The 17,506-nt window shown below is 36.9% G+C and overlaps 1 protein-coding gene across 2 annotated transcripts in view; it reads right to left on the bottom strand.

The window, feature by feature from the left end:
- Positions 1-683: 683 nt before the first annotated feature.
- LOC149542995 (RING/FYVE/PHD zinc finger superfamily protein) overlaps positions 684-17,506 on the bottom strand; it is a 257,051-nt gene continuing 240,228 nt past the window's right edge. The window contains exon 7 of one of the 2 annotated variants that reach the window (XM_089797914.1): positions 684-1,148. In XM_089797914.1, coding sequence (XP_089654040.1) covers positions 1,041-1,148 — 108 coding nt within the window. In that variant the 3' untranslated portion in view covers positions 684-1,040. The remainder of the gene's footprint in view (positions 1,149-17,506) is intronic. The other variant, XM_089797915.1, reaches the window with a different exon arrangement.

Below are 17,506 nucleotides of genomic sequence, written 5' to 3'. Positions count from 1 at the left end.
ATGACATCACCATATTTAGATTCTCTCATCATTTGCTCTTTGAAATCAGTCTTCATTCATAAATTTCTGATCGCTCCCTTGGATCAGATCATTTCTTTAGTTAGAGATCCAGATCTTAAAATTTCAGAATTCGAATTAAATACATTGATATTCCCCAACCAACCATTGTGAGTCAACCTGCTGTATTTGTGTAATTTGATGTATCAAAATATTTTGAACTTTTAAGCCATAGTTAAATATCACATGCCATAATACATTACACATCATTATCGCAACATGGATTTCGCTTTAGAAACCAACTGTATTAGGGAATCTCCAAAATCCAGCCAAATTCATTATTTCCTGCACAAACTCATTTATTTAGATACACTAATTATTTTAACGGCCTAGATATTTGTGTTGTGGCTTCATTTTCCCTAGCAAATAAACATGAAAAGATAATTTGCATTCACTTTTATCCTAGATAAGTCCCCTCTGTGATTTCACACATTGTAAAAGCCTACCCTCGGGCACTAACCAGTTGATTTATGGCAAATTGAAGTTCCTTGTATAACACGTATGGTTGTTATAATTTACACAATAATTTTTCATATGACAACTACTTTGTCATTGCCCGGATTTTACAAAAGGATCAATTCTCCATCACTACATTCAAATTCTCCTCTGCAATTAGTGTCCATAAATTGATAGATAAGATCGCAAGTGAACTTTATAAAATGCAACAGAATTGATATAGGTTAATAACCCAATTAAATTCTTATACATTTCACCGATCATCACTGACCCAATGGATGCACACTTAGTTAAATCATCAGATAACTAACACAGTGTTATTTTGGCAGATTTGGTGTGCCAATATCATAATTCACATGTGTTTGAGGCTCTTACGCAACATTTTTCTCAATTATTTGGTTCGCTACTAGCTTTGAAGCTAACTTTGGCAGTAATAAACGAACAGAAATGTTAATCAGAGGTTTGTAATATACTTGAATCTGAGATCCGTGACTCTCATTTATACAGATTTTTGCAGAACACTTCAGTTAAAGCAATCCAAGTGACTTGAGCTGTTGAACATGCTCAGTTGGAAGGGGCGGCGGAGTCCAATCAGAATCTAGCACCTCACCATCTACATCTTCAACAACATATTCCTGAAACACCACAAGAAAAATACCTAAATAAATTTTGGGTTCTGCATGTATATGTAAATATTCAGCATAGCAGCAAAAAAAAAAAAAAAAAAACAAAAGTAAAGATTTTTTGAAATAATCTGAAAAAAATCAAGACAATATTGGATTCATAAAAGCTGTACCAAAAAAATATAAAAATTATTTTTTCAAAATAATTAAGGCCATTTCTGTGGCATAGAGATATAAAGAGCAGATAAAATAAGAGTTTTACCAATGAAATTGTAGAAAATAGAATAAAGTTTTTTCTAGTCATGTTGCTGAACATTGTATTGCACAAAGCATACTTCAAAGTGCATAAATAATGACTTGATCATTACAGTTCACAAAATTTCAATTACATTATAGTTTGTACAAAATTAACCTATAAGCTAGGTGAAAAGTCTGGTTCAATCGACATCGGCAGAAACTCGCCATCGGAATGGGTGAACTTAACCAAACAGGATCTTGCAGCAATTTGGATGGAATTTCAACAACTTTTCAAACTGCTGCTCGAACCCAGGCAAAATTTAGATGGAATTTCAACGACTTTTCAAACTGCTGCTCAAACCCAAGCAAAATTTGGATGGAATTTCAACAACTTTTCAATCCTAGATTGTCAGTTCTATGTCCATGTCCATAAACTGGTTCCACAGAAGAGTGTAGAACATTGTTCACATTGGCAAGGACACACAGCATTGTCCATGCTGGCATGCAGAATGAAGAACATTTTCCACAGGGGCATCAAATTAAATTGACAACTCAGATTTTTACCTTAACAACAAGATTTAAGAAGGCATTAACGCAAAAATGGAAAATTGATGACCATTAGGGATCCAGCTTTCCTCTCCGTGTAAAAATATTACATATTTTGTAATAAATCAAATGTTTATCGATTGGATTTATACTCTGATACAGTGCAGGCTTCTTGACTGAAAAGGCGGAAATGGAAGCAAATCGAGACAGGCAGGAGCGGAGGTAGGCGGAAGCTGGCCAAAAGCCACACCCAGCCAGCTTCTATGTGCATCTGGGAGCCTGTCATCACAGTATAGTGTTGAGTATTCCTGCCTGTCACGCAGGTGACCCAGGTTCACTCCCCGGCAACAGCACCAAAAATGTAGAGTGGAAATATCACTAAAGGTCATAGAGATATGCTAATCGTATAGAATAATACAATTGAGATGCACAAAGTAAAACATAGAATGTGCCATTAATACCACAATACCAATAGGTGAGGAAATGGTTTCTTTATTAATATCAAAAACATCATTCGTATATTGACAATAATCCAAGTACTTATAGAAGGGTTGGTTGGGGGAAAACCAACCGATGCATTCCCTCACCTCCTTACTACCCAGCCCAACTAAGCTTTAACAAGTACTAAGCACAATAGTTACTTTATTCTGACTACACCTCCAACAGCCTCCACAGGCCTAGATGGCTGAAAAGCCAATTTTTAAAGATTTTGCCACTTCAAACACTTTAACACATGGGGAGAAATCATGTTTCAACCTATTTTCTGCTCCTAAACCCTCATACAGTCCTAAAAGAGGCCATTCAACCACTCTATATCTCATTTTGTTTGCAGCAAGACTCTTTTCTAATTTGGTCTCCACTTTACCATTTTGAAGGCAAGGTGATCATTTTGAAGAAGATCATTCGTAGGGCAAGAGATAGCTTCCACAAACAAGTTTCAACCATCTAAGAGAAGCATTTGATCCCATTTTTGAGTTCTTTAATGACTATATTTGAGATTTGGATGAAATTTTTCAAGTTTATGAAGAAAAATTTCAGATTATTTTCTTTTTTTTAATAAAAAAATTAAAGAAACAAATTTAGCTATCTATTTCAATAGTTTATATCATTTTTTTGCACTCGTAAGCTTGATGTTCATAGTTTTTTTCCAATTTAAATTTATTTCATTTCTTATTATAGGCATATCAAAAAAAATAGATTGTATTGTGCAAGAATGGCCACCGCTAGTAATCAAAGTTCAGTCAGAGGGCAAGGAGCCGATAGTTTTAAAATTGATGTAGGATCTCCTTTATGGAGACATACCACAAGAATCTCACAAGTTTTTGGAGGTGGTTTATATATTTGGAAGTGTAATTATTATCAAAGTAATAAAGCCAAACCATTCAATAGCTCATATTCCAAGGTCAAACTTCAATTTTATAGGTCATGCTAGTAAAGGATTTCCAATGTGCAAAGGTACTAATGGAAAGGGGTTTTCTAATGCACAAATAGCTTCATTTGTAAACAAACAAGAAGTTGCTAATAAATTGATAAAATGATTTGATTTTTCTCAAGTCCATCCTCAAAGAAAACAATACAATTACCCATGGAAACAATTGTATCCTCCAAACACCCATTCTTGCAAGTACCTATACCGGGAGTGGAAGAGGAAGTAGAAAATATTGCCCACAAAAGTGGTCCATTGGACACTAAATTCAAAATGGAGGCAAGAGAGTTTGTTGATCACGCCATTGCATATTGTCTCTATGCCAAAAGTCTTCCTTTCAACTTGGTGAGATCACCCTATTAGAAGGAAATGGTGGCAGCCATAAATAAAGCACTGGCTGGTTACACAAGTCTTGGGTATGAAAAGGTGCATATCACTTTATTAAAAAAAAAAGGGGCTTGTGAGGAAAAAGCAATTCAACCAGTCAGAAATTCATGGAAAACTCCAAATGTTTCTATTGTTCGGATGGATAGAAAGAAATGAGAAACTGAACATTGATTAATGTGATTGCAATGTCATCCAAAGGGCAAGGCAGTTTATTGTGAAAGGGAAGTGAAAGATTCACTATTCATTTCCAAAATTCTCATTGAAGCCATAGAGATTGTGGGTAGTGAGAATGCAGTCCAAGTGATTGCAAATAATGCAAGTAATTATAGGGGTGCAAGAGGTACTTTGGTTGACGGCTGGTATGACCATATTTTTTGGACACCATGCACTGTACACTCCCTAAACTTGGTCATGTGACAAATTGGCACCCAAAAAGATTCGGTTAAGAAATGATATGAAAAGGGAGAGGAGATAGAAATGTTCGATACAAACCACATGTCACAATCCATATTCAAATCATTCTCCAAGTTGGAGTTGCTAAAGGTAAATTGTACTTAGTAAACTTCATTTATTTATCTAATTTGAATATATTTTATGTCATGTTTAATTATTAAGTTGTGTATAAATTTTCTTAATATCTATTGACATGGTTTTATGATCAGCTTACTTAGATGTCTAAAACCCGATTTGCATCTCATACTATTGTTATAAGACGACTTGCCAAGGTGCGAGGGGCATCAAGCCAAATGATTATTTCTAGCCAATGGGGTATATGGAAGGCTTCAAATTCAATTAAGGCACAAAAGGTAAAGGCATTGATCTTGGATGACACTTGGTGGGCTCACATGCAATCTGTATTAGATTTCACTGACCCTATCATGACTATGCTCCACTTTGCTGACTCAAATCAGCCTTGTTTGGGGGATGTCTATAATGGCATGGATACAATGGTAGAGAAGGTAAAACATTCTATACAAACACATGAGAATGACCCCACAAAATGTGAAGCCTATGCAATTAACTAGAAACAATCATTCATCATTGTTGGAAAAATATGACAACCCCATTGCACATCCTTATATACACCTTATCTCCAAGGTCCTATAACGAGGAAGTACTTGGTACGTTAGATAGAGTAGCACCATATGCAGATGAAGAAGTTGCTAGTGGGTGCTACTAAGTTTTTGCAAGACTCTTCCTAGATGATGAGATTCACAAAAAAGTTAGGATAGAATTCGGCTTATTTGCTTTGGGCGAAAAGCTTAGTCCACTTCCAATAAGACAAACATAAGATGGGGGCTATCACATGGTAGTACCTCTATGGTCGACCATTTAAGCATCTACAACCTCTCGCAATCAAAATTCTCTCACAAGTTTTATTTGTTTTCTATTTACCACATGTATTCTACGATTCTTTAAATTTCTTTTCATTTTTATGTTTTACTTAAACTGATTTTGTAATTATGAACATTGTCAAGGTTGCAAGTTCTTTTGCTGTTGAACAGAGTTGGTGTACATGCTCATTTATCCACTCAATGAAACGTAACCAATTGGGCTCTAAAAAAAGCTGAAAACTTGGTTTACACTCATACCAACTTGCATGACCGCATCTTTTGTCACGTAAGGAGGATCACTATAATGAAGGGGCAGTCAAGTTTTGAGATGTAGAACCTGAGTGTGCAGACTTGGATGCAATGATTCAGGCCCGTTTGGCTACAGGAATAGGAATACAGGAACAGGAATACATATTCTGGATTTGTTAATCTGAGAATACAAAATGAGAATACGTATTCCTATTCTCTGTTTGGTTCACCAAGAATTTGATGAGGAATATGTTTATCCCCGTGTTCCCATTGTTGTGACAGGAAATGACTTCTCAACTCTGTATGCCCCATTGATTCATGATGGTTGTATGGAAAAGTTCTATTGGGCTCCAACCAAGGATGATAGAATTGGAGTCTGCAAGGGAATTTTCAGCACAAACAACGTTTCTGATGCTGCCACTGTCAAGATTGTGGATTCTTTCCCTAGCTAGTCAACAATTAGGAAATAGTTATGATTGTAGTAATGATTAATGGAGATAGGAAATTCAAATAGGAAATTCAAAGCAAGAATAGGAAATAGTTATGATTAATGGAGATAGGAAATTCAAAGCAAGAATTGAATAAAATCTTCTAACCCCCCAATAGAATAGATAGTCAGTTACTACTATAGCTCTTCTTTATAACTCCACTCCCTTTAACTGTTTCTTTCCTTTATTTTCTGCAGCAGTCATCTGAATACTTAAAAGTTTTTAATTGCTTAAGCCAAGATCAAGAACGAGATGATTGAAGTAAATTATATATGCAAATGAATTCTGCATACTAAAATATGCCATGTGTGATCTCTTATACCATATTTATAGCTAGGTTTGCTGAAATTAAGAATTGCACCAAATTTCAAGCAGATATACAGATGTACATACAGCAACTGTGAGAGCATTGCAACAACCGTAGGCCAAACTGCCTTACATCAATTCATATTCAGCTTAACTTTTGGGAGGACTCACTGCAAATATCTGAGGACCCTTTGTCTGTACATAAGAAATCATATTTTCACGGAAAAAAATATCAAGTGCCAAAAAAATCATGAAAATGAGCAGCACAATTTTTTTCATGGACCCAATTTTTTTCTTTTTTTTAGCAAATTAAAATATGGAATTGGAATACTCCATTTTGGAGCATAAATGGAATATGTATTCCTATTGTATACTATTTGCTGTTCCTAACTAATGGACCCAGATGGAGGATTCAGAAATTTTCAGAATAAACAAATGTCTATTCCAGCAGTATTCCAGTTGCCAAACGAGCCCTTCAAGATCTTGCTACAAACATGGATCATGATGTTTATAACATCATGAAACATGGTGCAGCTAGTGCAAGTGGAATTGTTTACAGTTCAAATGATCTTCAACTTGCAGCAATTGGAGTTGACAATGATGAGGATTCTTCTACAAATCCATATTGTAACTAACAAAAAAATGGAAAAAAAATTTAAAAGAAAAAAAGCACACAGAAGTCCCCGTTGGCAAAAGACCACTGCACACCAAATGTTTTACGATATACAAAGTCATTGCTTCATGTTAGAAATTGAAAGTGGTAATACACAAGGTCGAACTCAATTGAGAAAGAGGGAAGGAGGAGATGAATTAAGAGATAGAAAGAAAAATAAGTGAAGTACTTGACAAGAATAATACATATATATCAGATTTGAATTTGAACACCAAGCCACCTATTCACGAATAAAAACACAAACGCATTCGCACAAAGACATTACAACATTCACACACAAAGACATAGCTTGCATACGAATAAGTGAGTGCAAGCCATGTTAGGATTAAACCACAGACAGAAATAACAATTACATGCAACTATAACCAATAACTGAAAACTAATAGATCACACAGAAAAGAACACAAGGCACCAAGATTTAACGTGGTTCACCCAATCCCTAGGCTACGTCCACCAAACAACAAGTCCGATATTATTACAATCTAGTGATTATAACCTGATTACAATCCATAATCTCTTACAGCTCAATACTACCACAAGAACCAATTTCGCATCACAACTTAATAAAAAAAACCTAACCCTAAGCCCTTTTATACAAGTATTTTATGCTGTTTTAGGGTTACAACATGTCGGCCATATGTTGGCCATATATTGGCTACAATGTCGGCCATGGCCCAAAAAAAAAATCGCAAAGAATTTATGAAGAATGTACAATATTTCCCTAATCAGTCACCACAATCTAACAATCTCCCACTTGGGGACTGATCAAGCTCCATACTAAACAACAATCTCCCACTTGGAGACTAATCCTGTAGCAATATTGCTACCACATGGGGCTCCTACTGGATCAAACCACCCTAGACTCTACTGTTCTTTTATTCATATTCAATCTAGAAGACCAACCGAAGCTGAAGAGGAGTTAGCTTCTCCCTTGTTACTACCTTTGTCAACATATCTACTGGATTGTCATTTGTATGTATCTTCTGCAGCTTTAACTGTTCATCTTCCAAAACTGACCGAATGAAATGGTACCGCAACTATGTGTTTGGTCTTAGAATGCAGAGCTGAATTCCTTGCAACATGAATAGCACTTCGACTATCTGTAAACAAATAATTATCCCTCTGAGGGTGTCCCAATTCTTCCAAGAAGAACTAAAGCCATATCATCTCCTTAGCTGCCTTTATAGCAGCAACATACTCTCCCTATGTAGTGGATAGAGCATTAATCTTCTGTAACGTAGAAACCCAACTCACGGCTGCCCCACCAACAGTAAAGATATAACCTATAGTACTCCGCCTGGTATCAATATCCCCTGCCAACTCTGAGTCAACATAGCCCTATAAATCAGTAGTAGAGCCCTCGAAGTGTAAACACTTATTGGATATTCCTCTCAAATATCTGAGAATCCATTTGACTGCATTCCAATGCTCAATTCTTAGATCACTCATATACCTGCTAACAACTCCCACTGCATGTGCAATATCTGGCCTGGTACGTACCATAGCATACATCAAACTTCCTACAGCTGAAGCATAGGGTACCTTGGACATCTTAGCCTCCTCTTCCTATGTTTTGGAACACATCTCCTTAGTCAACTTCAAATGATCAGGTAAAGGTGTGCTAATAGCTTTAGCATTCTCCATAGAGAAACGTTGCAACACCTTCTCAACATAATCAGCCTAAGATAGCGTCAATGTTTTGTTCTTCCTATCTCTGCAAATCTTCATACCAAGGATTTGATTTGCTGCCCCCAAATCCTTCATAGCAAAGGCATGTGCCAACTGGCGTTTCAGCCCCTTAATATGATCCATGTTAGACCCAACTACAAGCACATCATTAACATATAAACATAAAATAATGTAGCTATCATCATCCAACCTCTTAAAATAAACATAGTAATCTAAATGACACCTATTATATCCATGCTCATGCATAAAACTGTCAAATTTCAGATACCATTGCTGAGGTGTTTGCTTCAAGCCATATAAACTTTTCTTCAATTTGCACACTAAGTTCTCCTTACCTTTGACCTCAAAACCTTGTGGCTGAGCCATATATATTTCTTCATCCAAATCACCATGAAGGAAGGTTGTTTTAACATCAAGTTGCTCTAAATGCAAATCTTCAATAGCCACAAGACTTAAAAACAGTACAGATAGAAGTCATCTTAACAACAAGAGAAAATATCTCATCAAAATCAATGCCCTTTTTCTATGCAAATCCTTTCACAACTAACCTGGCTTTAAATCTTTTCTTACCTCCATCCTCTTCTTTCAACCTGTAAACCCATTTATTCTATAAAGTTTTTTTACCTGCAGGCAACTTGCATAAATCCCATGTATTATTCTTCAACAAAGAGTCCATTTCGTCTTCCATTGCAAACTCCCACTGAATCTTAGTATCCACCTGCATAGCTTCATCATAACATTCAGGTTCACCAGCATTAGTAAGTAAAATTGAATACAAAGAGGGAGAGAATCTTTCTGGAAGCCTAAGTTGCCTTGTTGACCATCTAACATTCACTGGTGTGTGTGGTATTTGTTGTTGCGGTTGTTGCACATCATCAAGAATGGCTGGAACATCAGCTTTTGGATTATCATTCAGCACTACATAATCATCTTCTTTCTTCTCATGTTGCTGCAACAGATCTTTGTACAACACTTTCTCATTGAATATGACATCCCTACTTCTTACAATTTTCTGATTTTCAAAATCCCAAAGCCTATAACCAAATTCATTAATGTCATATCCAACAAATACACATTTCTTTGACTTAGCTTCCAACTTGGTTCTATTTTCATAATCTATGTGAGCAAATGCTTCACAACCGAAGGTTTTGAGAAAAGAATAATTCACCTTCTTATCAGTCCATGCTTCCTCTAAAATACCACAACCCAAAGGAGTAGAGGGACCTCTATTAATCAAATATACAGCAGTATTGATAGCCTTCGCCCACATGTGTAAGGGCAACCTAGCATGCAACCTCATGCTCCTTGCGCGCTCCATTATAGTCCTATTCATACGTTCAGCCACTCCATTTTCCTGTGGAGTCCTTGGAACAGTTTTCTGTCTATGAATACCATTAGTGGAGCAATAATCTTCAAATTCATGACTGCAATACTCACCACATTATCAGATCTGAGACATTTTAATTTCTTGCCAGTCTCATTTTCAACCAAGCATTTCTATTTCTTAAAAGTTTGAAATACATCAGATTTCTATCTAAGGAAATAAACCCATACTTTTCTAGTTGTGTCATCAATAAATGTAACATAATAATGAGAGCCACCAAGGGAAGATACCTAAGCCAGTCCCCATACATCAGTATGCACAAGCTCTAATTTCTCCTTTTTGTTTTCCTTCCCAGTCTTCACAAAACTCACTCTCTTTTGTTTTCCATACACACAACTTTCACAAAAATCCATATTAACACATTTTAGACCGGGTAAAACTTTCTTTGAATGAAGTACTTTCATACCTTTCTCACTCATGTGCCTAAGTCTGTTGTGCCATAGCACTGTATCGGAATTTACAGCAGCTATTTGTTCTCCCAGCTCAACAACAGCAACTATTCCTGAACATTCATTTTTCTCTAAAACAATTAAAGTAGAAGAAACAATATGACCTGTACAAAGATATAAAGTGCCTACTTTCACACCTTTTGCTACTACAAGGGAACCTTTTGAAACCTTCCAATTTTTATCATTAAAAGTAACTACACAACCCTCATCACCGAGTTGCCCAGCTAAAATTAAATTCCTGCTCAGCCTTGGAACATGTCTTACCTCATGTAGTAGCCAATGATTTCCATTCTGCAACTTAATCTTAATTTTTCCCTTTCCAACAATCTGACAGGGTTCATTATCCCCCAAATAAACAAGCCCAAAATCCCCTTGGACATAATCAATAAAATAACCTCTATGAGGTATAGCATGAAATGAAGCACCAGAATCTAAAACCCATGAATCATCAACACTTTCTAAAGACAGAAGCAAAGCATCCTCTTTAGATTTGTTACTTACCACATTTGCCTCCTTGTCTCCATCTAGTTTATCTCCTTTATTTTTCTTTCGATTCCAGCAATCTTTCTTTTTATGACCTGGTTTCCCACAGTACCAACAGTCGTTCGATCCTCTTGATTGAGACCTCCTCCCCCTTTGACTTTCCTCTTGATTTCCTGCGATTTCCAGAGTTACTTCCTCTCTCAGTCATTCTGCCCCTAGTTTGTGCATTCAAAGCACTTCCTGATGTAGATCCACCTAAGGTTTTCCTATGAGTTTCCTCACTCAAAACAACATTGATCACATCTTCACATTTTAGGGTACTAGATCCAGAAACAAAATTACTCACCCCCATTACCAAGCCATTCCAGCTTTCAAGCAAAGAACACAAAATCAAGAGAGCTCTAATTTCTTCATCAAAATTGATACCCACAGAAGATAACTGACTAGTAATAGTATTAAACTCATTTAAATGATCTACAACAGATCCACCTTCTGCTATTTTCATATTAAATAAATGCTTCATGAGAAATACCTTGTTTGAAGCAAAGGGCTTTTCATACAGTGTCACTAGGGTTTTCATCAACTCTTCTATTGTCTTTGCTTTTGTAATATTAAATGCCACCGATGGTGCCAAGCATAATCGAATGCTTCCAAGTGTCTTTCTGTCCAAAAGATCTCATTCATCATTTAACATAGATCCCTGATTCTTGGCTTTGCCTTCTAACAGCTTCCATAAATCCTTCTAATAAAGATAGTCTTTCATTTGCATCTTCCATAACTAGAAATTTTGCCTATTAAACCTGTCAACCCTCAGCTTACCCTACTCTGCCATCATTCCCACTCAACCATAAGATTCCCACTTAACCGTGAGACTTTCCTACAAAGGATAATTGAAGGACAACCTTGCTCTAATACCACTTGTTAGGATTAAACCACAGACAGAAATAACAATTACATGCAAATATAACTAATAACTAAAAAATAATAGATCACACAGAAAAGAACACAAGGCACCAAGATTTAACGTGGTTCACCCAATCCCTGGGCTACATCTACCAAACAATTAGTCCGATATTATTACGATCTAGTGATTACAACCTGATTACAATCCGTAATCCCTTATAGCTCAATACCGCCGCAAGCACCAATTTCGCATCACAACTTAATTTAAAAAACCTAACCCTAAGCTTTTTTATACAAGTATTTTATGCCGTTTTAGGGTTACAACATGCCGGCCATATGTTGGCCATATGTCTGCTACAACATCAGCCATGACCCAAAAAAAATTTCCGGAGCGCTGCCCCAAACCCCAAAGAATTTATGAAGTATGTACAATACTTTCCTGATCAATCACCACAATCTAACAAGCCGTGAAAGAGGAACTAGTCATTGGAGCCAGCCGTCGGAAAAGGAACGGATTGTATACAAAGAAACCAAACCTCAACAAGAAAGAAAAGTCATACGGCCATTGCAAGAATCAATTACTTAAGAAACGACAAAAGCGAGATGGTTATGGACTCGGCCAAGAAGCCAACCGCTTTCTGGAGAACAAAGTTACACACAAATTTGCCAAGTTCGAGTACTTAGATGAGCAAGAATGCTCAGATATTTCCTTCAAGCATAAAAGTTGCAGGCAGCATGGACAAAGGTAAAAATACAAGACCGAGATCATCTACAACCCCGGCCAAAGCGCATGTGATGCCACAAACAATGATGTTTTAAGGATTGAATGGTTTGGATTGCCAAAGGTGGTAGTTTGAGAGTGCGACAAAACCAGATAACCTCAAGCATAGGCAAGTTCAATGGATGATACAAATGTCGATATTTTGCATCAAGAATTTTGAAGGCCCTCTCCGAGCAATGATTGAGACCTTTGATAGCATCTCCATGAAGAGCACACTATCATACATTGACCACTTGATGGTAGTTTCTTTTACACCACCAAAATTCAGGCAAGTTTTTGGCTTACCAGTGAAAGGGCATAAAGCGGAGTTGAAGTCACAGAAATTGGCTCCGGAGGTGAAAGATTTCTTTATTCGGCTAATCTACCAAGATAACCTCACAGAGGTCGAGAGGGAGTCACTTAACAAGGCTTCATAAAATAGGGAGATAACGAGGTCATTTATCATAGAGGAGCATTGGAGATGCTTGATGGACTTGGTCAAAAGTCGGCCATCAGGCTCCAACCACATGTGCGACATTTCATTTCAGCAGGTCTCCATCATGAATAACTTGCTAGGAGGAAGGGTTTATGATTGGGGCACATTATTATCCGAGCACGTGTACAAATTTATGACCCTTCAACACGATGTTCTACATGCTGCATCACGCGATCGACTTGCTTATGGATGTCGTGGTCAACCAGGTGTCGCATGACATTTTGACGAGAGAGGTCAAAGTAGTACACGTGGTACCAGACGAGCCCCCTATTATGAGATGGCGACATTTGGACTTGCTAGGCGGTCAAAAAGCAACATGACAGAAGAGGTCCAGACAGGCAACTAATGTCAGCTTAGGTCTTGGGAATATGGATAGTGGACGCCAAGAGATGTCTGAGGATGAGAATGACATAGAAGAGGACAAAGATGAGGAAGTGGAGGTGATATCAGTAACCCCACAGCTATTTCCACGACCTATGTTCTCTAGTACGACTCATTTCACATCCATTGCGACCAACGCCCTTATTCTAGCATTTTGTCAGGTTAAAGCAGCAATAGATATGACTCCACCAATAGTGACAACAGCAAGGGTTCTGAGGGTGGCCGAGACTGCATTGATGGAGGCCACTCCAGTGACAATATTACACACAGAGCATTTTAGTAGCTGCTGATATACCACAGACAGTCAAAGATTTGGGTGGAAATGTGACGGTAGTTGGGGAGATTGCAGGCGATGGAGCACAAGAGGTCCAGTTGGAGGTGATTGGATCAGATGTTGTAGTGACTGAGGATGCCACATTATTGACTGATCCAGTAGGAGGTAGCCCTAGGTGAGCATAGACGTGAGTATTCCAAAAAAGGAACATCATACATCAGTAAGATAGAGCAGTTCATCGGGTTGTGCGAGTGTATACCTAGCACAGCAACTACTTCCACCTGTAGCACGAGGACCTTCCATTCAGTCCCCTATGAGAGAGGACCTCCATTGAAAGGCAATGTTGTTGGACAATGATGTCTCCTAAGACATAAATGCACCTTTGCTAGGAGAGATGGGAGAACAAAGTAGAGTATCACCAGGAGGTGAAGTAGAGACTATGGTGCAGGCAAAGGATGAAATGCCAGTGGATGATAGGAGGGATGAGGATGTACATACATACCTCTATGCTAGTAATGGATAGAGTTAGGTTGCTTACAGAGGAGGTGCTTGCAGCGCAACAAGAGAAGGCTCAAGTAGCAACAAAGAAATCTTAGGAGGAGATAGCTACCCGACTAGCCACTCACCAGACCACTTGGAAAGTGAAGCGTGCAATATTGGTAGCACAACTAGAGGTAGCCACAAAGGGTGACAATGTGGTAGAACAACAGCTGGCAAAGGCAATGAAGGAAAATGAGGTAGCAAAGGTAGCATGTGATAAGGAGGTTGAATTAAGGAAGTCGCATTGATGCTGAAGGAGGTAGTCAAAGAGACTTCAGAGATATGAGTAGGATCGAGATATTCGCATTCAACATGTGTACGAGTTGTGGAGGAAACTAAACGTTTCTACGTCCCAACCAGCAACTCCAGGGACACTTCCTCCCAACTCTTCTTAGCTTGTTTTCATATATGTATTCAGCATTGTCCCTATTTTGTATTTGTCACCGGGAGACGACTTTCTTTTGGGGGGGGGGGGATGACGTGGAATAATTGTAACCTTCAGGAATAGTTTGTGAACTTTCGGGAATAGTTATTCGTAAAGTGTGTAAGTTGTCCGGTACCGAAGGAAGTTGGAACGTGACAGTTGAGTCGCGACCATTTGGGTACTATATGTACATCCGACTGAGCAACATTAGGAATCAATCAGAACTACATTATCTTATATTGTATTGTCATGAACATTAATGTAATCAGCAGTTCAGTTTTATGAAGCTCGGTGTTACATTCTTTACTTTTCTATTATGCATTAAACCTATTTACCCATGATTATAAATAGGGGCAATGTTTTTTAAGGTAGTTAATTGTGAAGGGGAAGTGAAAGATTCAAAATCCATTGACCCTTCGAGTACCATATGTACATCCAGTTGAGCAGCATTAGGAATCAAAATCAGAACTACATTATCTTATATTGTATTGTCATGAACATTAATGTAATCAGCAGTTCAGTTTTATGAAACTTAGTGTTACATTCTTTACTTTTCTATTATGCATTAAACCTGTTTACCCGTGAATATGATCAGGAGCAATTTTTTTAAGGGAGTTAATTGTGAAGGGGAAGTGAAAGAATCACAATTCATTTCCAAAATTCTCATTGAGGCCATAGAGATGGTGGGTAGTGAGAATGCAGTCCAAGTGATTACAAATAATGCAAGTAATTATAGGGGTGCAAGAGATGCTTTGGTTGAGGGGTGACAAATTGGCACCCAAATAGATTAGGTTAAGAAATGATACCAAAAGGGAGAGGAGATACAAATGTTTGTGACAAACCACCACATGTCACAATCCATATTCGGATCATTCTCCAAGTTAGAGTTGCTGAAGGTAAATTGTACTTAGTAAATTTAATTTATTTATTTAATTTGAATATATTTTATGTCATGTTTAATTATCAAATTGTGTATAAATTTGCTTACCATCTATTGAGATATTGTTATGATCAGCTTATTTAGGTGTCTAAACCCCGATTTGCATCTTACACTATTGTTATGAGACTACTTGTGAAGGTGCAAGGGGCATCAAGCCAAATGGTTATTTCTAGCCAATGGGGTATATGGAAAGCTTCAAATTCAAAGAAGGCACAAAAGGTAAAGGCATTGCTCTTGGATGACACTTGATGGGCTCGTGTGCAATTTGTATTAGATTTCATTGACCCAATCATGACTATGCTCTACTTTGCTGATTCAGATCAGCCTTGTTTGGGAGACGTCTATAATGGCATGGATACAATGGTAGAGAAGGTAAATCTTTCTATACAAACACATGAGAATGACCACACAAAATGTGAAGCCTATACAATTAACTAGAAAAAATCATTCATCATTGTTGAGAAAATATGACTACCCCATTGTGCCTTCTTGCATATGCCTTATCTCCAATGTACTATAGCAATGAAATACTTGGTATGTCAAATAGCGTAGCACCATATGAGGGAGAAGAAGCTGCTAGTGGGTCCTACAAAGCTTTTGCAAGACTCTTGAAAAACCAACGTAAGATGGGGCCTATCACATAGTGGTACCTCTATGGTCAACCATTTACGCATCTACAACCTCTCACAATCAGAATTCTCTCACAAGTTTTATTTGTTTTTTTGTTTAACACATGTATTCTACGATTCTTTAAATTTCTTTTCATTTTTATATTTTACTTTAATAATTAATTTTGTAATTATGAACATTGTCAAGGTTGCAAGCTCTTTTTCTGCTGAACGAAATTGGTGTACATGGTCATTTTTCCACTCAGTGAAACGTAACCAGTTGGGCTCTAAAATAAGAAGAAAACTTGGTTTACACTCGTACCAACTTGCATGATTGCATCTTTTGTCACATAAGGAGGATCACTACAATGAAGGGGCAGCCGAGCTTTGGGATATAGAGCTTGAGTGTGCAGACTTGGATGCAACGATTCAAGATCTTGCTACAAACACGAATCATGATGCTAATAACATCATGAACATGGTGCATCTAGTGCAAGTGGGGCTGTTTCCAGTTCAAATGATCTTCAACTTGCAGCAATTGGAGTTGACAATGATGAGGATTTTCTTGCAAATCCATATGATTCAGATTTGAATTGCTTATCATTGAATTATGAACTATACTTTGATTTTGTAATTGTGATGATTTGTTGATTTGCATTGGAAAGAAAAAAGATGTATATGATATGGTTTATAATCTTATTGTATATTTGAATATGTATTGGTGAAGTCACAAGTATCATACTATCAAATGTTTTAATTTTGTATATTTCTTTCATTTCTTCCCATACACATTGTGTGTGTGTGTGTGTGTGTATCGCATCCACATCCCCACAAAAGAAAAAATACGCATCTTTGCACCCATTTCCTACATCCGCATCCAAATCAGTAACTAAGGATTGATACCCTATCCCATGAAAAAGTATAATCTCTTTGTTTTAAAATTTAATAATAAAATGATAAAACAGCCATTGGAATTAAATACAGATATAATAAATTTGAATTAAATAATTAATAGGTAATATGTAATTAAAGTATATCTATATTATTTATACATATCAAATTAAGATTAGATACTATATTATATTATATTATATTTATATGTATATATCAAAATAAAATTAGATATCTATATTTATACATCTTAAATCTATATTATCTATATTAAATTAGATATATAACAATACATACATACATACATACATATATATACAGGGATGAACATAAAACTAATCCAAACCCAACCCAAAAAACATTTGGATCCATTTTAAACCCACATCTGTACCAGAATCCGAACAAGCAACATAGTTAAAAGTTCCAAAAAATCCAAGATGCCTAGAGTATCATTTAAGGGCTGCAACCTGATTTTATCAAGGCTTACGATCTACATTAGCAC

The sequence above is a fragment of the Cupressus sempervirens genome, chromosome 8 (genome assembly GCF_028749045.1).
Source record: "Cupressus sempervirens isolate cs-2001-9-10 chromosome 8, ASM2874904v1, whole genome shotgun sequence".
Classification (NCBI taxonomy): domain Eukaryota; kingdom Viridiplantae; phylum Streptophyta; class Pinopsida; order Cupressales; family Cupressaceae; genus Cupressus; species Cupressus sempervirens.
Note: the sequence above shows the minus strand (reverse complement) of the source record. Positions and strands in the feature narration are given on the sequence as shown.